Below are 23,045 nucleotides of genomic sequence, written 5' to 3'. Positions count from 1 at the left end.
TAACTTAATTTTTTTTCTCATTTTTTTACGTGAATATTTAAAAAACTGAAGAGCTACTGGGAAATATTCAAAATCTAGGAGCAATTATCCAAAATAAAACTGTCAGGTAGCAAATAATGCGCTCTGATTGGTCGAAATCCGATTAGAAAAAATAACTTTTATAATTTTTGTTATTTTCAATTTCCATTGTCTTTTCTTTTGAACATTCCGCTTGCTCTCCGCAGTTATCTCCGTCGATTCCAGATAATTATAAAATGTAAAACTAGCTGTCTCCAGATAAAGTCCACCCAATGGTCTGTCAGCTGATTAAATGGACGCCGTTATGTTGGGTTTATATATTAGTTACCACTCTCCTCACCCCAGTGATCATCGTGCACGAGAAATGGTGACGAATCATATCAATGAAAAAAAAAAATCCCGATAACACAGCATCTGACACAGCCGGTGTATTTGTAATTCGTGGGATAGGTTCAGTCCATCTCCATGGTTTTGTGTTGAATCGTTTATTGTAATTGTTTATGGAGTGAAAGATGAATCTCAATGCGGGCAATCCGCACGCCAACGGCTTGATTTACGCCGGTTTCAATCAGGACCAAGGTACCGTATTCATCTCAATTTTATTCGGCGATTTATTGAGCTTTTTCGTTATTCAAAATTGCCCCGAAATGCAATGGGAAAATTATTAGTGGGTTTGTGGCTGCATTTTTTATTGCATGAGTTCCTCGACTATTGATTTCGTTTATGCAATTTGACGTGAAGTTATTTTTTGTTAGAATAATTCTGGGAGAATCGATCTCCTCGGGGTAAATATCAGGATCTTGCTGCTTGATTTCGGGATCAGCAGCTGCGGGCTACTCCCTAGCTCTAGCACTTGGTTTCTTATCTTCAGGATGAATAAACAATCATCTTGAAGTGGTTCTTGTGCAGTTTAATGTATAAGCCAGGCGATAATTGATTTGGTTTGTGTGATTTGACTTGAGGTTAATTGTCACTGAGAAAATACTACGAGAATTCATTCTCTCCTGCGGAATATTGGAGTTGCATTATTTGATATTTCATTCATGGAATCGTAGAAGCGATGGAGGGCAAAACATCCAATAGGAAAAATGTCAATTTTTTGTTGATGGGAATAATTTTGATAGTTGTCTTTCGCATTTTTCTTTCAAATAGATACTTTTGTCTAGATAAAATAATTAATAGCTCATTGTTTTCATTTTTAAATAGCACCTCTTTGAGAAGAAGTTTATTAAAATAAATAAATTTTATTTCAATTAAATAAACTTGATTCTCATCATTCATTAAATACAAACAAATATCAACAAATAATGATTCATTATTTGGATAAAATAAATCGTTCATTTCATTCAAATAAATTATTCCTGTTCTATAATCAAAAAATATTGTTGAAATACTTTGAAAAAATTTCGAGTAAAACGTTTTATTTGATTCAAATCCATTATGTCTCTGGATATAAAAAAAGCTATTTATTAATCCCCTAAGACACAAGATTTCCTCAGAGCAAAACATAATAAAACAATTATTTTCTGCAGATCTACAGTCAAGTTTGCAACTAAAAATGGAAATACATTTTGTCTTTTACTTCAGCAAGTTATTTCCCAATTTCAATTGAAATTGAAGATAATTTTATTACAATAGAAACAATTACTATTTTACGCCTGATAATTTTACCAACTATTGAATAGTACGGACTCTTAATTTCAATTTAATTAGTAATAATTATGTAAATTTGTTTTATTCAGTAATTTAGTTTATTTCGTTTTATACAATCTAAGTTGAGCTAAATTAATATATTTATTTTTGACACTCTATATTCTTCATTTTGAGGAGGATTAATTTTACCCCATTGTTTATCTTTTTCATTTTATCTATTTATTTATTGTTTATCTATTATTTATATTTTTTATCTTGAGAAAGATTCACTTTGTCCCATTGCTTCTCATCGATAATTCAGATTTTTGGGTAATAATCACTGGTTTCATGGGATTATTCCAGGATGTTTTGCTTGTGGAATGGAGAATGGCTACAGAGTCTACAACTGTGATCCCCTTAAGGAGAAGGAGAGGCATGACTTTAATGACGGAGGGCTTGGATATGTAGAGATGCTTTTTAGGTGTAATTATCTGGCACTTGTCGGAGGGGGTAGTAAACCCATTCATCCAACGAATAGAGGTAAAGGAGAAGAATAATAAAAACAGAAGAATTCAACTCAACTTGACGATAGATCAATTCGTCGTGGAAAAAATGAGTCTCAATGAAGCAATCGCTGTTGAGCAGAAAATAAAATTCAGGGAAAATTGGAGGACTTTTTTATTGATGTCTTTGGTATTCGTTTTTTTGAAGCGGTGATTTATTTAATTTGCAGTTGTGATATGGGACGACCTGAAGAAACTACCAGCAATTACACTAGAGTTCAATGCCCCAGTGAAAGGAGTTAAGTTGAGGAGAGATAGGATAGTTGCTATTTTAGAGGGTGTCATCAAGGTCTACACATTCACCCAAAATCCAGTACAACTCCACGTATTCGAGACCAATCCAAACCCCCGAGGACTGTGTGTACTATGTCCAAACAGTGATAACTCACTCCTTGCTTTTCCTGGTAGAAAAAATGGACATGTTCAAAGTAAGAAGTTTTCGATAATTGAAGACTTGAATTTGGGATAGCTTCATGATGATTTTTCTGTGGAAACCTTTGCGTTTGAAGGAGATCGAAATCTATATGAGGAACTTTTCGTGGAGGTTTCAATCTGTTTCACGAAAAAGTTCCTGATGCAATTTTCATATCTCTTTCAGATTTCGAATTATTTTTATTAAAGTCATTTTTGAGGGAATTTAAAACAATTTGGGATTGAAAATTCAGAATTTGATGAAGAAATCAATGGGACGGGTCAATTTCTGTGGAATTATTCTATGAAAATTAGTAAATATCAGGAAAGTTTAGGTGAAATTATTGTTTAATGTCCAATTGTTAGAAATTTTAGGAAATTTCAGGATTTTTTCTCTCGAAATTGAACTTTTTTAACATTTTGTGATTTTCACTCTTGAAATTTCAATAAAAAAATTTTGAACTTTTTATTATTGACCACTTAGTTGATTATTTCAATCAATGAAATTTCGACTGCAACAAAAAGCAATGAACATAATGACAATTGAGGCAACTATTGTTCTAAGTTTGCAATCAATTGAATATCCAATTGAATTTATTTTTACATTTTTACAAAGTGGTTGAAGATGAAGAACTTAAATCCCATGAAACCTCTGCTATCAAATTAAATTTAAATCCAAAAAATTGAAAATAAAAATCCATCAATCCCAAAAAGTTCAAGTGAAGTGTTTGATATCATTCGGAGTCATGTTGCAACACACATTTGTTTACCATTGCAGTAATTGATTTGGCAAATACCGAGAAGCAACCGTTGAACATCGAAGCCCATGAAACGCCACTGTCATGCATTGCACTGAATCTACAAGGGACTAGACTAGCTACGGCTTCGGAAAAAGGAACTCTGATCCGTGTTTTCGATACGCAGAGTGGGAATATGATTAACGAATTGCGGCGTGGGGCCAATCACGCCAATATTTACTGGTAAATCATTATTTTCATCACCAAAAACGCCTAAAAGGCCGATTTTTGCCCTGAGAATTACGTTTCGGGGATTGAACATGAAACATACTATACTTTCAAAGCAACTTATTCTCTGCTTACTACAATTACGAATTAGTTTTTTGAAATTCGACTTCTACACAGCTAATTTCTTTATTTTTTTTTTTTTCAAATAAAAAATTGAAATCTCAATCTGAAATCTCAATCCAATCGCTCGTGACTTTAAAAACTCGAAGTTGTTTTCCCTTAATTAACGATTTAATTAGTTATTTTCGTGATATTTTATTGCTGCCGAGTTGACCAAAAGAATGGCCCAAAGGAATTTTAATAACTTGAAAACATATCGAGAATGTCAATTTCATTGCTCTCTCCTTTCCAGCATAAATTTTAATCACGACTCGACATGGCTGTGTGTTGCAAGCGACCACGGAACAGTACACGTATTTGCGGTTGAGGATCAAAAATTGAATCGTCAATCGAGTCTTGCCTCCGCCACGTTTCTGCCAAAGTACTTCAGCTCGAGCTGGAGTTTCTGCAAGTTTCAAGTGCCAGGTGGTTCCCAGTGCATGTGCGCCTTTGGCACGAATAATAGTATTATAGGTATGCATTTGAATTCGATCTTTGATCTATTTTCGTTATGAGAGAATGCACGCTCTGATGAGTTGTTGTATTCTCTGTGCTATTTGTTGCAATTTCATTGGGGAGAATTACATTACTGTATTATTTAGTCATTTTATTGTTCATTTATCGTTGTTATATTATGTAACTGACAGATCATGAAGCCTTGGGCTTCATGATCATGAAAATTGAATAATTTAAATTCATGTCATGGGATTAATTTTCAAAAATGAAAACGACAATGAAAACTAAATTATTTTTTCTCTCTTGCAGTAATTTGTGCAGATGGTAGCTACTACAAATTTGTGTTCAACAACAAAGGCGAGTGCACACGAGATTTCTACGCGCAATTTCTTGACATGACAGACGAAAAAATGTGACCCGACTCAGAGTCCCAGAGCGACTGAATAAAGAACAATATTCAATTATTTGAAAATAATTTCACTTTGGAGTTTCTGTGCAGTGTGTCAATTACGAGAAATGAACATTTGTTTGATGAGTGCTGAGGACAGTTCGAAGGAGACACTGAAGAGTCAAGGACACAGTGAACATTGAACAGAGTGTGGTTCTCGTATGTATTATTCGTTGAAATAATATCTTGTGTGCAGTTTAATGACAGAGTGTAAACTAGTTGGAAACTAGATTCGTTGAGGGAGGAATAAGAGGCCCTATTGCCAAATATTCTGAGATTGTGCTGGTAACAGGAGTTGTAACGATGCCCATTAATTAGGCATAGATTATTAGGGGTACGAGCCCCACCCAAAGTTTATAAACAAATAGTCATCGATATTACCAAATTGATTTTCACCAGGCTGAAGGAACATAATCAAGTGCATAGTAATTAATTTAATTTGATCCAGTGAATTTTATCAGAATGTCTCGTAGTCTATTCTCAAGAGGACGCGTCAGTCATATCTAATTGAATTTTCATTCTTCAGTCGCAAATAAGTCGATTGAAACTGTAGATTAAATTTTTAGTTGACCAATGAGTTTATGCCGAGAAATTGACAACAAAATTCTGTTCGAAACGAACTTACGTGTCCCCTCGAGCCCCAAAACTCACCGGTGAGTCAGACGATGAAATAGAAAAAAACTTAGACTTGTTCAAGCTTTATTAATAGTTTAATCGCACACTCATAATACACATACATAGGAGGAAGTGACTACTCTATGAATGCGGTAATTGCCATGAGTTTGGTGAGACATAATCACTTCTAACCGATATAAAAGAAACATTGCAGTGTTTCGAATGAAAAAATTTCACCTAAACCTAATCCACTGAATTAACGAAGAAACTATCAGCCATCTTGCCTAGAATTTTCAATATAAAAAACGAATATATTAAAAAAATAAACGATTAAAATCTATAAAACGTTACGAATCATTGTACCATAACTTGTGTGTTACAAATTCATTTTATCACGTGAAAATAACCTTAAACCTACGTGTTTTTTAATCATACAAAATACCGAAAGAACACATTCTCCCTTCATTACTTAAAAATAATGAATAAATTCTTCATCTTAGTGTAAATGATTGTTCAGTAGCTAATCCGCAATGACACATTTCTTTTACAAATATTATCGTTCCTCTAAATATGCCTACGTGCGTGATTACAAGTCTTGCTCTGCGTATCAAAGATTTATTATTGTTTCCAAAAAAAGTGCGCTGACAAAAAAAAACATCGTCTCCTCATTCATTTATCCTCCAATCTGCGCACATTTTTCACTCCCATCCCTTGCTCGATGAAAATAACTCACTGACGTCTTGATGATCCTCTGGTGCTGGTGGTCATCGGTCTGTGATGAAGAAAGCAAAATTCTTGCTTGTTTGAGAGAAAAATGAACCTGCGAGGCTGTCTCCCAGGCGAATGGTCAAGAGGCATTTGTGTAATCGATGATTTTGAGCTATTGATGACACGAATAAATTTAAACTTCGTAGGGAATCTGTGTCCCCTGGTGCAGACGAACTTTCCCATTGCTCGTACCTTCACCAGGAGTTAGTGCGTATTTTTGCTTCTTTATGGGATTTATTTCGTGAATTAAACCAGTCTTCTTGGACTCCAGACTCTTGTAGGTGCTGTACACTGCGAACCAGATGTACAGGCTTATGCTGACCATGAATAAGACGAGGATACCTGCAACCAGCCCTTGAAATCATCCCAATATTTCTATAGAATCTTCCTCAGAGGAAGTCGATTTTTCACATCTTTTTCAGAATGAGATTATCTCTGTAACGAGGAATTCTAGAGAAAATTTTCAGAAAAGATTTTTTGTTGGAAATTTCATCAGCTACAAAAAACGTCTTGCGACTTTTTCCATGAAACCCTCGCGTTTTCGAGATAAATCCACAATTAACAAAATAAAAAAAATCGACTTGGAGAAGAGTGGAGAAAACCTGATTGTCTTCAATCGTCAATATCTCCCGACCCAGCGATTCGATTCGGTCAAGTCATGTCTCATTTCAAAGCTTAAAAAAGCGCCTTGAAAACTAAAAAAAATCGAGAAATCCTACTCTGCGGTTATCGAGCTATTGACGATTAAAACGATCTGTTGATCGACGAATCCAAGATATTCCACATACGGTCAGTAATGTCGGCCTTGCCCCCGAGGATGGCGATGAACGGGCAGTCTTGTTGGACGAGAAATAGCGACAAAATGAGTGTGATGATAGTCGTCATCATGATCATCAGCCACGGGGCCATGAAATGTCGGTTATTCTGTCGAATAAATCCGTCAAAACCCAATTATCATGAATTCCTCTTTAAAAAAATTCACCAATCCCTCTACTAACTAATTCCCTCAATTTCACTCACGATTAAAACTCCATAGAGCAGTAAAACGGTGGAAATAAAGTGCAGCACCGAGATGACAAGTCCACAATACATGGAGTAAACTTTCTCTGGAAATTAATGACCATTGAATTTTCTCAGACAGATGAAAGAAAAAACAATTAAACTGGAATACCAGTGGCATTGTGATGAGCAATGTCCATTCGTTTCGTGTTGAGGTGCATCGAGGATATTTCCTCCAAGGCCTCACGCTCGAGTGCATCCTCAGAATCCCTGGCTACCATTTCCTGAATGTCCATCGCGTGAGCCAGAGCGAGAAGGAAGAATGTCATCACAATGCCGGATATGAACTGCGATAAATTACCGAGAAAATAACAAAAAAATTTCATTCATCACGAGGACAATCAATCAATTAACTAATTAATTAATTGAAAAATATTCTAGACTCACTAGTTGCAAAATTGCGATCAGGATTGTCCCCTGCTTCAGGCTGAAGCAGTGCAGAAAGTTCTTCAACAGTCCCACCTTCATTTTAGTATTATTTTCTCACTTAAAAAAATATCTACTTCACTGAGAGTGGATTTCACCCCTCGAACGGCTCTGGAAGGACTGATAAAGGACTGGTGAAGGCTTGTGAAAAATTATCTCTGGGTATTCTCACAGAAAATAAATTGCAGTAATTTTTTTACACAAATTATTGCACTTTCTGCTGCGTTGATGCTCCTACGGGCCCCCGTTGGCAATCGATAACTATGCTATCGTCTAGTTTCAGTTGGATGAACCCAAAAATACTCAGAGAATAATAGAATAAATGACTGTGGATTTACAGTGACTTCAACTCATGAAACCAAACACGAGAGTCGATGTAATGAGGTGCCCGATCGACAGTGAAACACCAAGTGATGAATTTGTTCTACTGTACGTGCGTTAAAATAAGTTCGAGCGATGCACTGTACCTTTCACAGAGTGTACATCCCCTTGGGAACATCCCCAGAAGAGGCTCAGGCTGATCATGCGCGGTGATTACCTCGGCACCACTGGTGTTCACTTTGTAAATTAGTATTTGAAGTATTTTTAGATTGTCTTCGGCGATTTACAGCATTGTTCTTTTATCATTGATTTTTCGAGTTTCTTGGTTTAATTATAATAAATATTGTATAAATTAGGAATAGGTTGAGCTCTCCAATGGATTTCTACTCTTATGAGACCATTTTTGCAATAATTTTATTGAATTGAATTGACCGGCAGGGTAGGAAGGAATGAAAGAATTTAGTGGGGGAAGCAGTCGATTCAAATCGGTTGAAGAAGTTGGTTCGATCATTATGTGTCATATTGGAAGTAGTCATAGAACACAATCCCTCGGAATATGATAGCCCATTGGGATGTTGACGAGAATTTCTTGGAGCGAGATTTCTACGCGCGATTTCTCGACATGTCAGACGAAACAATGTGACGCGACGCAAAGTCCCGGAGCGATTGAATAGACAACAATATTGAATTATCTGAAAATAACATCACTTTGGAGTTTCTGTGCAGTGTGTCAATTACGAGAAATGATCATTTGATTAATGAGTGTTGAGGACAGTTCGAAGGAGACACTGAAGAGTCAAGGACACAGTGAACATTGAACAGAGTGTGGATCTCGTATGTATTATTCGGTGAAATAATATCTTGTGTGCAGTTTAATGACAGAGTGTAAACTAGTTGGAAACTAGATTCGTTGAGGGAGGAATAAGAGGTCCTATTGCCAAATATTCTGAGATTGCGCTGGTAACAGGAGTTGTAACGATGCCCATTAATTAGGCATAGATTATTAGGGGTACGAGCCCCACCCACAGTTTATAAACAAATAGTCATCGATATTACCAAATTGATTTTCACCAGGCTGAAGGAACATAATCAAGTGCATAGTAATTAATTTAATTTGATCCGGTGAATTTTATCAGAATGTCTCGTAGTCTACTCTCAAGAGGACACGTCAGTCATATATAATTGAATTTTCATTCTTCAGTCGCAAATAAATCGATTGAAACTGTAGATTAAATTTTTAGTTGACAAATGAGTTTGTGCCGAGAAATTGACAACAAAATTCTGTTTGAAATGAACTTACGTGTCCCCTCGAGCCCCAAAACTCACCTCTGGGACAGACGATGAAATAGAAAAAAACTTAGACTCGTTCAAGCTTTATTAACAGTTTAATCGCACACTCATAATACACATACATAGGAGGAAGTCACTGCTCTATGAATGCGGTAATTTCCAAGAGTTCGGTGAGACCTAATCACTTCTAATCGATAAAAATAAACATCGCAATGTTTCGAGTGAAAAAAATTCACCTAAACCTAGTCCACTGAATTAGCGAAGAAACTATCAGTCAACTCGCCTAGAATTTTCGATATAAAAACAAATGTAACGAAAAAATAAACGATTAACATCCATAAAACGATATGCGTCATTGTACCATAACTCGTCTGTTACAAAATTCATTTTATCAAGAATCTTAAACAGAAAGCGTTTGTTCGATTATGATGCGTCATATTTCGAGTAGTCATAGAAACGCAATCCCCCTGACTTCGATACTCCATTGAGACGTTAACGAGACTCGTTGCTCTGTCGAGAGAACAAAAACCCCGATAAAAACGTTCAAGTAAAACAATTGATGCAGAAGCCGACGTAAAACCAATTTGCAGTGATGGAGCGCAGGGAGCAAAGGGTTGAAATGGGGGTGGGTTCCTTTCACAATCCACCGCGTGCACAGTACAGCGAGGAGACGCGGAACCTCATAAAAAGTTTGTGAAATATTGGATGTTAACCTCTGTGGAATATCGGAGGAAAATTGATTGAGTTATTCGATCTGAATTTTCAGTGCTGATGGAGGAGTCCAAATTATCGATGATGCAGAGGAAGTCGATCCAGAGTGCTGTCGACAGGGGCGAGCCCCTTCCAACACCCACAACTATTGCCTCCAAGGATAACGGAAAACAGGTATTCATGGAGTTTTACCCAATTCATTGAATTTAAATTATCGGTTAATGATTTTTTCTTCAGATTACTTATCCCTGTTATTGGAAGAAGAGGTCGCAGGAGGCTATTGTCAACAGTGGAGCGTACGAACGAGAGCAATACCGGAGAACTACTCCTTTATGTAATCACAGTAATTTTATATTTTTTAATTTCCAGGGAAATTATTGGGAAGAGAGGAATTTCAAAATTTCATGCAGATTATTTTGCAGATGTCTCTAATAGTATTGAGTTTAGAATTTTTTTCAGGCCTCAATAGTTCAAAATATCAAGATACAGTTGCCTAACACTTGTTAATAGTGTATTATTTATCGAAAAAAAAATAGTGTTTAGTATTATTCAGTCAAGATTCATGGAATATTCACATAATATTAATTTCGTAGGGAAATTCTTAAAAAGAAAATAATTTCAAAATTTCATACAGATTATTTTGCAGATGTCTCTAATAGTATTGAGTTTAGGATTTTTTTCGGACGTCAATAGTTCAAATTATCAAGACACAGTTGCCTAACACTTGTTAATAGTGTATTATTTATCGAAAAAAAAATAGTGTTTAGTATTATTCAGTCAAGATTCATGGAATATTCACATAATATTAATTTCGTAGGGAAATTCTTAAAAAGAAAATAATTTCAAAATTTCATACAGATTATTTTGCAGATGTCTCTAATAGTATTGAGTTTAGGATTTTTTTCGGACGTCAATAGTTCAAATTATCAAGACACAGTTGCCTAACACTTGTTAATAGTGTATTATTTATCGAAAAAAAAATAGTGTTTAGTATTATTCAGTCAAGATTCATGGAATATTCACATAATATTAATTTCGTAGGGAAATTCTTAAAAAGAAAATAATTTCAAAATTTCATACAGATTATTTTGCAGATGTCTCTAATAGTATTGAGTTTAGGATTTTTTTCGGACGTCAATAGTTCAAATTATCAAGACACAGTTGCCTAACACTTGTTAATAGTGTATTATTTATCGAAAAAAAAATAGTGTTTAGTATTATTCAGTCAAGATTCATGGAATATTCACATAATATTAATTTCGTAGGGAAATTCTTAAAAAGAAAATAATTTCAAAATTTCATACAGATAATTTAGCAGAAGTCTCTAATAGTATTGAGTTTAGGATTTTTTTCGGACGTCAATAGTTCAAATTATCAAGACACAGTTGCCTAACACTTGTTAATAGTGTATTATTTATCGAAAAAAAAATAGTGTTTAGTATTATTCAGTCAAGATTCATGGAATATTCACATAATATTAATTTCGTAGGGAAATTCTTAAAAAGAAAATAATTTCAAAATTTCATACAGATAATTTTGCAGATATCTCTAATAGTATTGAGTTTAGGATTTTTTTCGGACGTCAATAGTTCAAAATATCAAGACACAGTTGTCTAACACTCATTAATATTTTATTATTTATCGAAATAAAAAAAAATTGTTTAGTATTATTCAGTCAAGATTCATGGAATATTCACATAAGATTAATTTCGTAGGGAAATTATGAAAAAGAAAATTATTTAAAAATTCGTACTGATAATTTGGCATTTTTTTACTTCAACAGTTCAAAATATCAAGTTGTTAATATTAAATTACGTATCAAAATAAAAAAAGGTGTTAAGTATTTCTCCGTTGAAATTAATATCCAGTAGTAAAAAAAATTCATGCAAAGTCTCAGACATCTGGGAATTCTATTGGACTCATCTTGTTGTCATAATCTAGTGAATAAAGATAAGCAGAAGAGACACCTGGCCTGCATGATGGCCTACGGAAAGGACTTGCCGGAAACACCGCACGGGCCTATGCTGCGCCACCGCCCAAGAAGAGAGCCTGAGATTCCTGAAGATATCGATCCCCTCGACGATCGTAATTATTCGAATCACAATAATATCCAACTCCTTCACTAATCCCCATTGCTCTCTGTTTAACACATGTCGATTTTATTCCGTCACAGTTGTCCAAGGAATACGAGAGCGCATGGACTTTCTCCAGGAGATGGAGTCCCTGGGGCTCAGTAAAAAATACCGTCCGATAATTCAGCAAGAGATTGCCCAGAAAATTCGCATGATCGACGCAATGGATAAAAAGAAATCAGCAGAGGTTGAGATGGAGTTCGAGGGATTGAAATACGAGAGACCACCGCCTAAACCGTTTCCAATTGGGGAATTGGATGACGAGTGAATTTTTTGTAATGATGATGACAAAAACTAACGAATTGTTGAAAATTCCATATGAAGTTAATAAAGGAATCTTATCGATGTTGAAAACAATTTCGGATTATTTCGATTTTTTTCCAGTCGAGAGAGAAAAACTAATGAAACGAAGGAGAATCTAATGGATTTTTTTATTCTCACAGTATGAGATTTATTACTGATAGATGCACTTTAAGACAATTGTTTTTGCGTTTTTATAATCACTAAATTATGGATTGCGATAATTCAACAAATTCAACAAAATATTGCCCCGAAAATTTGTACGCTCGGAGCATTGAATAGAAGGAAACCAGCAAGGTTGCGATGGAGTTCGAGGGATTGAAATACGATTGGATGCCGAGTGAATTGTTTATAATGATGATGACAAAAACGGAAGAATTGTTGAAAATTCCATATGAAGTTAATAAAGGAATCCCATCGATGTTGAAAACAATTTCAGATTATTTCGATTTTTTTCCAGTCGAGAGAGAAAAACTGATGGAACGAAGGAGAATCTAATGGATTTGTTCAATTCTCACAGTAAATTATTCAGGTTTATTATTGATAAATGCACTTTAAGACACTTGCTTCTGGCTCTTTAGAATAAGTAAATTATGGATTATAGATTAGTCAATTCTTACAGTCCGAAAAGTACTTTGATACTCTAGATTTCTTCCACTTCACGGATTTTATCAATTTTTCTTCAGGGAATCCGCAAAATCATTCCACGCCTTGTGTTTAGCCTCCCTTATTTCGTCAACCTTTTCGAACACTTTCTTATTAGTTTCCTTGGCCTTCTCGAAAAAATTGGCCCCCGCATCCTGGAGCCAACCCAGAATGCCCGTAAACTTCTGAAATGAGGAGAAATTAGAATCTGGAAATGAGCAGAATTTCTCGATTTCAGAATAAAGAAGACTGAATTTTCTCACTTTCTTGTCAGCTTTCTTAGCTTTTGCCAAATCGTCAACCTCTGATTGAGCCTGGACAAAAATGCAGACGATGAGCACGAGACACAATACTTTGAGGGTCATCTTCCTAGCTGCCTGGAACCCTCCTGTCAATGAACGACAGTCGACTGATGGACGAGACAATCGCGTTGCCTTTTTATACCGAATTTTGGCAAATAGTACTGTGTGCTGAGACTTTTAGACAGACAAATTTTAGTTTACAATTTTTTCGTGATTGTTCCTTTTTGATACAAAGGCTTAACGCATCACATGATCCTGAATTTATCTAGTGGGCTATCGTCTACGGTAATTCGCATCTGTGTCTATTTGGATAGTTGATGTGTCCGAATTGTCACGCTGATCCATGACGAGCACACGTCTGTTGTTATCTACCACGTGTTTTTCAATGTCAAGTTCTCTTTGTCTCTTGTATTTGTGGGGGATTTTGAAAAATATTTTGTGCCGAGAATCCCGCAAATGTTGGATGAACGTTGAAATAATTAATAATGCCCTGCTTGTGTCATCGAAATGTCCAATTACGAATTGAACTGCGGAATTTTAGTTTGGTTGGAGAGCTGGGACTGGTGAACTGTCGCATGTTCGTATGGGGCACTCTCTATACAACTAGAGAGGTATTTTCGTGATGACTTCAAATCTATCAGACAATTTTCAGTGGATATTTTCGGAGGTATAAAATCGGAAGGGGATTTCACGTGACTACAGCATCAGTTTCCGTGTTTTCGGGGAGATAAGACATCAATGACTTTAAGTATCACGTAAATGATTCCATGACTGCAACTGAGTTTGAGTGATTTCACTAATTCGAAATCAATGACTTCAGAGAAATTGAAGTCATAGAAATCAGGGAGAATAAAGTTTAGTAAAATGTTGTTGAGAAGCCCTTGTTGTAAATAGTAATTGACAGTTATTTTGTTTCTTCAATATCTGATGAAAATCCCTACTGATCCACCCAAGCAGGGGGATATAGCCAACCAAGGAATTGAATTGAAAATTGAAGCCCCTACTGACTTGGATGATTATGGACATGAAACACATGTGGAATTTTACTGAAGTCTGACTAATCTTTGAAATTTCATAATTTTTCTCACTCTCCGTAAATTAAAACTAAATCGTAAATTAATACTAAACAGTTTATGAAATTAATTTTTTTTTCTAATAGTGCATATAGAAGTAAATGATGACCCTTTTTGGCTGAATTTTTGGAGCAGAAAAGATTCTATTTCTAAAATCATTAAACTTTACTAAAAAAAATATTCACAACTTGTTTGACCTGCCCTTGACTTGTTCGAAGGTATGCCGTATTTGTTACAGTTGAACGTGGAATTCAGTCACAGCTATTTAAATACTGGAAGACTCGAGTACAAATTATCGATTGACCTGATCTACGGTGTTTCAATGTGTCATTGAACAGCTCGGTAGTTACATGGCTTATTTTCCGGTATTTTGGGCCAAATGTTTAAGCGACATTCTTCAAGTTTTCGTATAAATAGGGACCACGATTGTCTCAGCCATCAGTCAACGGTTATTCATTAACCAGAGGATCTCAACTACGAAGAACAAATGACTTTCAAAATATTGTGTCTCACATTGTTGGTCTGCACTCTTGTCCAGGCTGCGCCACAGGCCAACCCAAAAGTAAGATCATTCAAAATATTTCTACGGAATCGAATGACTTAATTTAGCCTTTCCTCCCGATTTAAAAAAATCAAAGCTGATTGTCATTCTGCAATGTTCGGGTATAACTTCACGTTTACTTTATCCTCATTCTATTAATTAATATGAAGAACTGTCAATGCATACGCCCCTTCGATTTACTCTGAATCATTACTTCTTTTGATGGAACAATTTTTTTATTCAACTTCACCAACTAACGATTCAAAATCTTGAGCCTTTCTTTCCCGACGAAGAGTGAAATTAAATAGTTTAAACAGAAAAGAATATTGTGCTTGTTAGGAATTGACAATTGCCACATGTTGTGATTGCAGTATTATTTTCGTGCATGATTATGTTTTCTGTTCGACGTTTCGAGAGTTTTCACAACTAACGAGACTTCAATAGCAAAATCTGTCTTCTTCCAGGTTCAAGGGAATGCTGGAATCCCTATCTCAGACATTTTCGAGACAAGGAGGAAGATGTGGGTGAACGACTTGAACGCTATCCTCCAAGCTGAAAGGGATATTATGAAAGGTCTTCTGCAAACAGGAAAAAATACGAAAGTGAAAGATACTGAATCCGTCACCATACTGACTGATGAAATGATCGAGGAGCGACTCGACAACTCCCCGGATGAGATAGATCTCGTTCTCCTTCAGTCTTAATTGCAACGAACAACTAAGAAATACTGTCTTGAAATGTACCATAAATACTGTATCTGATTAGTTTATTATAATAAAAAGAAGACTGCATGACATTCTCCATTGTTCCACTTTTCTCCGTTTTGGAGAGTAATTTCAACTGGAGACTTCTATATATTAGCAGGATGTCTTCCCGGAATGAACAGAGAATTTCGAACTGACGCTGTTAGAAAAGAATTAAATTTTCATGGGTAATTCAGCAGTAGTTTTCAGGAGAGCGATAAAGTTGATACTCCGTATGATTCCGCTTCTCTAAGATTATTATTTGATATTTAATGGCTCCGGCTGGTTAGGAGAAAGTCCACAGTATGACGGCTGCAGCTTCTTCTTTTGTTTCAATGTGTTTATATCCTCTAGCCCGGTAGAGCCAATCATTTCTTTTCCATTTTCGACATTTGTGTTTATAACCAAAAGAGGACATAACCACATAAATCCAATGTTTTCAAATTTGCTAAATTCGTCGTGGATTCTCTCAAAATTATGTAACCACAGCGATACGTCCCGACCTTGTCATTGTTCTTTGCTTTAAACATCGATTCTATTTCTGCGGAATTTCATTATTTGACCTCATCGTAGGTAACTCAATCTAGAATATTGCCGTTGTCACACAATTTCTCGATTCAATTCGATGTAGGTAGATAATGAATTCAATTGACAATTCAACTCGATTGCACTTGCGGTTGCAGCTTCCCTAAGATTTCAGTTGGGGAAGGTGACTTCCCCCATCATTAGCAATCTATGCGTGTGTAAGTACTGTGCGCGCTCCTCTGCGCGGCAGGAATGCGCAGTAAGAGTACTGGCAGGTTCTCTCTTTGTTTCTCTTTTTCCTTAGCAAAACAGTCCGCGTACGAGTAGGGACTTCCCGATCAGTTAAATTCGTGGAATGCGTACCCCCGAAGCTAAAATCTTAGGGAGTATCAACTGCTGGTGCTTGCCTCTCTCTCTCTCTCTCTCTCTCTCTCTCTCTCTCTTAGAGTTGAGGATATAACCATAACGAATAAGAGAAGAAGAAAGGCATCCACTGTGTCGAATTTAATTTAGGATTAGGAAGGAAAAAGGAGTGAAATTTCAGATTTCACCGAATCCAAATATAAAAAGGCAGTATTTGACATTTTGCGGTGGAGTGGGAGTAAAATTATTCCGATAATTATTCGATTATGTCCATTCAGTAGTACGGCAACATTGAACGAAAATTATCCGTTAATAATTGAGTCGAGGTATTGACTAAATAAAAAAACAGTTCATTTTGTCGAAAATTACATGGACGATTCCACATAAATTCATAACTCGGATTCTATGAAATTTATTATAAATTTTTTTTGGGAAATTACATACGAGGTGAATAAAGCAATCCTATAGCTGTTGTGGATTTAATGTCTTTATTTTCGGTCAACTCCTCATTGCAGTGGAACTTTTTTAAAACCCTATTAAACTAGGTTTGCTGGTTCTACTTGGAAAACGGCTTTCTGTCATTTTTTCCGTGGATTCGGGACTTTTCTCTTTTCTTCCTCCCAGGAGACCTTGCCAGAAGTTCTTTTTGGCTTCGAGAAGCGCGTGTAGTTGCCCTAGCACGCCATTCTGAAACTCTTTAACAGTGTCTGCGATAGCGGTTCCAAGACCGGCGAGACCCTCTTTAGGAGATGAATGAGCCTGAAATGGAGAATAGATTTTTTCATTGGAGACTAATCAGAATATGATACTAATAATATATTATAACCGTCATTAATGATGTGAATATTCTTGCGACATCTAACAGAGAAAATGATCACGCAGGGAGATAACACGACAATCACAATGTTCTCTTCATCCGAACAGAAATTTAATTTTTTTTATGAAATAAATTGATTGATAGTATAATCTTTTGTTTGAATGGAATAAATCGTTTACTTGATTCGAATAGAGAATTCATTTGCACTTGATGAATTATCTATTTCATATAATTAAAACACTTTTCACATATTGTGATGAAAAATAAGGTTTTACACTCGTGGGAAATGTATATTTTTTACCCTTGGGAGGGCAGCGCTCGCCGAAGGGTCAAAAAATACACGCACTCTACACAATTTCATTGAAAGAAATACATGGATATATTAACCCATGCCAATGTCACGCGTTTCCCCACTTCTCGCCATTATATAGTAGTGTACGTGCGTCACCACGCGTTTCTAATGGCGCGCTAACACACTGGGGCGTCCCCCACTCTCTTCACACCGACACGCTTCGTGATCTTGGCACCGGAATAGTTTAATTTAATTCTCTCAATGAAGAAAAGACTCGAAAATTTTCTGGAAACTTAAATTCGCAAATAAGATGATAAAGAAAATATTTTTAATGTGCTTACAATTTGGTCGCCCGCTGGCGCAGCCTGGACAAGAGCACAGGCAAGAAGTGCGAGACACAAAACTTTGAAAACCATAGTGTCAGCTACTTGAAGTCCTCTCTGTTCGATGAATAACCGTTGACTGATGGAGGGAACGACTTTGGGGCCCATTTATATCGAAATTTGAGGATTATAACGGAAAATTCTTCCTTGAAAATGTAGGGGAACAGAGCCCATGGGCAATTTCGGGAACTATTTACCTGCTAATGACACATTGACGTGGACAATGCTAATTGCGCCGGGCCAATCGGTGAATTCTCGGTGCATCGGTCGGCATTCGAAGTAGTGACTGTAGTGACTGAACCTTTAGTTTTTGGGCGGAGCACACGTATTCTTTCAGAATGGATAGAATGGAATTTCGCAAAATTGAAACATTGATGAGGGTCTTGACTGTTAATTTTATGTGCGTTGCAGAGTATTCAATGACTATGATTTTTATGGCCTTCGCCTTATTCACTGCCCTTTTTCATTTGATGGAATAGGAATTCATGTTCAGGTTTAGTCACACGCACAGTACTACACAATAAATTTAATCGTCATCGCTTGATGATTTTTGTCATGTTCGCAGACTCAGAATCAATGAAAAAGGGGCGGAATTCACTTACCTATAATACTAGAATAATTCTGTCTCCCGGAATTTTCACGTCAAAATATTCAACTCGGGTGAAAGTAAAGTTAAAAAATTAAGGATCAATTGTAAAAAATTTCAAACATATCCGCAGAAGCAAAAATTATTGTTTTGTAAAGAGATTTGGCAAAAAGAGAAAAGTTAATCTCTGAATGTTTAGACGTAAGGACGGCAATCACACACCGAAAATATGTGTTTTCCGTAGATAAACGCGGGGATTTAGTAGCTATTCAAACACAGGAAGACGCGAGTGCGAGAATAATGTAATTCTGAGTGTTATTAAACTGATCCCTATACTGAGATATCCATCATGATTTCCGGCATTTTAACTCATATTTGTTTATTGTTTTCGGAATTCGTTACAAGATCCTTGTGACTCAAGGGCCTTCAGCCCTATATTTTTTCGTGATTTTCCTCAAATTTCGATATAAATAGGCACCGCGATTGTCTCTGCCATCAGTCAACGATTTTTCATCAAACAGAGGATTCCAAACAGCAGGGGAAGATGGCTTTCAAAGTACTCTGCCTCGCACTTCTTGTCTGCACTCTTGTCCAAGCTGTGCCGCGGAACGTAAGAATACTGAAAATATTATTCATTCCATTTTCCGAAGTGATTTTTTTTAACAAAGAAAAACGCGTTTTGGTTTTTATGGATATGTCACTGATTTTTTCGGACTCGTCTCTAATTTTCCGGAAATGTCACGAATTTTCATTCATCCATTTCCAAGTTTTCCATGTACAGAAAAAATTTTACACAATAACATAGCGAATTCAGCTCAACTGCGCATTTGTTTCAATAAAAATGTTCAATGGAAAATATTCTATCTATAAAATCAGTCGAATTAGATTTTTCAATTCAATATAGTTTTCATTGGGCAGTTTCTATTAAAAAAATTTAGCAAAGCTCAGAAATTTTTCAACAGAATCTTCAAAGAAAAATAATGCAATTTTCGGAAATAAATATTTTCCGGCATTCCTGCATGAATATTTTTCTGCATGAAATAAATATTTTAGTCAGTGTCCAGTATCCCTAAAATTGGTGATGAATTCCTAAAAATCAATTACATGTCCCTGGAAATCAGTGTCACGTTCTTTAAAATAAATAAAAAATTCTTCTCTGTGTAATATCGACTGCCAGGAATATAATTTTTGTTAAGGATTCACAATTATAAAATTTTAGCTTATTTCCGCGTCATCAAACGTTGTGATTGCAGTCTCATTTTTATGCAAAATAATTTTGTCTGTTCGATGTCCTGATGATATTCACATTACCATTTAATTCACAATTCTGACGAGTCTCCAATAGCCACATCCATTTCCTTCCAGGCTCCAAGCAATGAGAGGGCCTCTTTAGAAGAGATTGTCAAGAAGAGTCAAAAACAGCTTTGGGAGGATGTAAATACCATTCTCGATGGTGAAAGGACACTTTTGAAAAAACTTCTGATAACAACGAAAGCGGAATCGGTAGATGGTGCGACTGTTCGCATATTGACAGAAGAAGATATACAGGAACTATTGGAAACCCTCCCGGATGAGAAGGATCTCGGTCTTCTAACCCGTTAAATTATTACGAAATCTAAGAAGTATTATCTTGAAATGTACCATTAATAATAATCTATGTGAATATTTAATTATTAGAATAAAAAAATAATTTCATTTAATTCTTCATGGCTCCACTTTTTTCCCTCTCAACTAATAATAATAATAATAATAATAATAATAATAATAATAATAATAATAATAATCCATCATGGCACATAAATAAAATTGGAAAAAATCATGGTACATGCAAGTACAAACAATTTGGAACCCATCTGTGCGATTTCCGTCTATTACTAATACATTCAAAACTCTATAAGTGGATGAAACATAGAAGGGCGCTGTTAAATATTTTTAAAAAGGACAATACATACAAGTACTATTGACGCTTAGTTCATGTCCATGAAAATTTTTTCATTCCCTGTAATTTCGACGCTGCACGTTTTTGCTCCCATCCCTTATTTGAGGGGGTGAGGGGTACACATGAAAGTAAAGACGATACAATGAGCTACTCAATGAGTACAATCGATGGCATAAAAAAAATTAATTTTCCCAACTTCGATGCCAACTTTACATAACTAAATATTTGGCTGAAAATATCGGAACAGAAAATCCAAGCGCGCCTGAGTACGACTATTGGTCTATTCAATAAACTGTTGAATTATAATAATTCTGAGTGATTCCAGTCAGGCGGCTTATACTTACGTCTTCCTGTATTTGAATAGCTGTGGTTTTCCCGTTTATCCACGACAAATATATATAATATGCTTCTGTCATTGATTAAAACGCCGAAAATCATGAAAACATGAATGTTTTCCTCTGATTTTATCGTTTTTTTGCGTCGAAAAGTATAGTTGATCGCTATAATTTCCATCGCCTCTGGCTAATTCATTAACTACCCACACGGAAAAATTTATATTTTCAAAAATATAGAAAAAAATATCTTAAATTGGCCCAATTTATATAAAAAAATATATGAAATATATGTTTTAGATATATTTTTATATATTCTTTATAAATTTGAAAAATATGTGGAATTCGGTCATATTATATATTTTTTTAATCATTTTTTTGATGGGAATATTTGTTATTATATTGCATTCACGGAAAAAAATATACCTGAATTGAGTATAAAATACACTTGAATAAGATTTATGCATTTTTGTAAATTTTTCTAGATTTTGTTTTTTTTTAATTTACGTGTTTGCCATAGACAAACGCGGGGGATGTGTGTCCTACAGATAGTCGCAGCTATTCAAATACAGGAAGACGCGAGTACAAATGACCGATTAACTTCCCTGGATTAGAATGATGTAATGAAGGTTCGTTGGAGTTTAATCTAGTCTTAATGTGTCATTGAGCAGGGCGATAGTTACAGTGAGATGGCCATGAATTTTATTTCACGTATTTTCCACCCGAACATTTCCGCAATAATTGTCGAATTTCGATATAAATAGACGTCCCGATTGTTTCAGCTGTCAGTCAACGATTATTCACTAAACTTAAGAGGTCCAGTAGCAGAAAAAGATGGTCTTCAAAGTATTGTGTCTCACGGTCCTTGTGTGCGCTCTTGCTCAGGCTGCACGTCAGGCTGACAAAGCCGTAAGAACATTAAAAATATTTTTATTTTTATTTTTATTTTTAAACTGAAGTTCAATTCACTATAAAAAATCTTATCACGAAATTTTATGATTTTTTATTTTTAAATTCAATTGAATGTTACTCTCTCTGAAACGACTAACGTAAGAACAAATAAAGAACATTGAAACTATTCTTTATTTGATTTTTTAGACTGAAAATTTCTGAGAAGTTGAAGGAGTTTAATTCTATAGATTGCACTATAAAAAATCGTATCATGAAATTTCATAATTTTTACTCTCCAATTTAATAAAGCCTCGAAGGCTGGCGGACGCTCGTGCTCGGCCGCCAGCCTTCATCCGTCGCACGGTTAGCGCAGCGCCGCTGGGTTAAACCGAACGCGCTGTTGCCACCTTGGCGCTTACCACTATGCGCGCCTTCCAAGTGCGGCAGTGAATGTAGCAACACTGCCGCTCGAAGGGTCGACAGGGACTCACTCGCAGCGGGCGGCGCGGCGCCGCTTTTCTATCCGCTCGACGTTTCTTTTCTTCTTTTAGCTAAACAAATTTGCCGAGAAAAAACGGACAACACCAACGCTTAATAAAAGGATTGAACTAGGAACTCATTTTTTCAGAATTTTGAAGCGTCGAGAAACGAGCTAAAATCTTTAAAAAAAAACGAAAACGAGCGCCGCCGCGCTCATTGAGCGAGTGATCGAGAGTTAAATGTCACTCTCTTGAAAATTATTAGTAAATTAGTAAACGCAACTGTGCATTCTGATGAGCCCCCAATTTAAAAAGCGATTTTTTCTGATTCCAGCATAAAGCCAGCATTAGCGACGCCAAGGACATCAATAGCAATTTCGGGGAACAAATAAAAGCTATTCTCGACGCCAAATTGAAGTTTTTCGAGAGTTTTCTGAGACCAGGAAATAAGGGTACCGTTGGAGGAGGAAATCCACATTCAGGCGCTGATCCTGCAGCTCCCAAATTTACAAAAGACATGAAAAAGTTATTAGAGAAGGATAACCCGGGGGTCGACGATTTGATCGGTCTGGATATATAGGATACGTTAAAGAAGGCAATTTATTTAGCATTCCACGTCTTTGTGATGTCATAGGAAATGATTGCATGGGATTTCGATGAGGTAGGAGGGGAACCGAGATTATTCTCAATATGAATAACCAGACAAAAAAAAAATATTACACTCTGTCATAATTATCACGAAAGATCATGAAATATTGTGTGAAGAATGTATTGATTTATAATCCCTCCGAAGAATTACTTGTGTAAATAAAAAATACTGTTATATAAAAGGATCCTCTATCATTTTACTTGTCCTTCTG

At 35.8% G+C, this 23,045-nt stretch overlaps 4 protein-coding genes across 5 annotated transcripts; 3 read left to right on the top strand and 1 right to left on the bottom strand.

Annotated features, from left to right (window-relative positions):
• Positions 1–318: 318 nt before the first annotated feature.
• LOC107038018 (WD repeat domain phosphoinositide-interacting protein 3) lies at positions 319–5,607 on the top strand. Its single transcript, XM_015256882.1, has 6 exons — positions 319–597; positions 2,014–2,190; positions 2,384–2,641; positions 3,403–3,604; positions 4,002–4,222; positions 4,514–5,607. Exons 1-6 carry the CDS (start codon positions 531–533, stop codon positions 4,618–4,620), a joined length of 1,032 nt encoding a protein of 343 aa, XP_015112368.1. The 5' UTR covers positions 319–530; the 3' UTR covers positions 4,621–5,607.
• On the bottom strand, positions 5,344–8,005 carry LOC107038020. 2 transcript variants are annotated; one of them, XM_015256883.1, is made up of 5 exons: positions 7,482–8,005; positions 7,207–7,381; positions 7,056–7,141; positions 6,824–6,959; positions 5,344–6,389 (listed from the first exon to the last, which is right to left on the bottom strand). In XM_015256883.1, exons 1-5 carry the CDS (start codon positions 7,560–7,562, stop codon positions 6,169–6,171), a joined length of 699 nt encoding a protein of 232 aa, XP_015112369.1. In that variant the 5' UTR covers positions 7,563–8,005; the 3' UTR covers positions 5,344–6,168. The 2 variants fall into 2 exon arrangements, with proteins under 2 accessions (XP_015112369.1, XP_015112370.1); XM_015256884.1 differs by having other exon boundaries at positions 5,344–6,377.
• Positions 8,006–8,503: 498 nt separating this feature from the next.
• Positions 8,504–12,276, top strand: LOC107037974 (UPF0193 protein EVG1 homolog). The gene is made up of 5 exons (XM_015256819.1): positions 8,504–9,820; positions 9,898–10,016; positions 10,080–10,176; positions 11,784–11,927; positions 12,016–12,276. Exons 1-5 carry the CDS (start codon positions 9,724–9,726, stop codon positions 12,240–12,242), a joined length of 684 nt encoding a protein of 227 aa, XP_015112305.1. The 5' UTR covers positions 8,504–9,723; the 3' UTR covers positions 12,243–12,276.
• A 9,343-nt stretch (positions 12,277–21,619) lies between these two features.
• Positions 21,620–22,847, top strand: LOC107037977. The gene is made up of 2 exons (XM_015256822.1): positions 21,620–21,724; positions 22,520–22,847. Exons 1-2 carry the CDS (start codon positions 21,650–21,652, stop codon positions 22,763–22,765), a joined length of 321 nt encoding a protein of 106 aa, XP_015112308.1. The 5' UTR covers positions 21,620–21,649; the 3' UTR covers positions 22,766–22,847.
• The last annotated feature ends 198 nt before the right edge of the window (positions 22,848–23,045 follow it).

The sequence above is a fragment of the Diachasma alloeum genome, unplaced genomic scaffold, assembly GCF_001412515.2.
Source record: "Diachasma alloeum isolate Michigan unplaced genomic scaffold, Dall2.0 Dall_scaffold_00276, whole genome shotgun sequence".
Taxonomy (NCBI): domain Eukaryota; kingdom Metazoa; phylum Arthropoda; class Insecta; order Hymenoptera; family Braconidae; genus Diachasma; species Diachasma alloeum.
The sequence above is the reverse complement of the archived record's forward strand: the minus strand, read 5'-3'. Positions and strand labels throughout refer to the sequence as shown.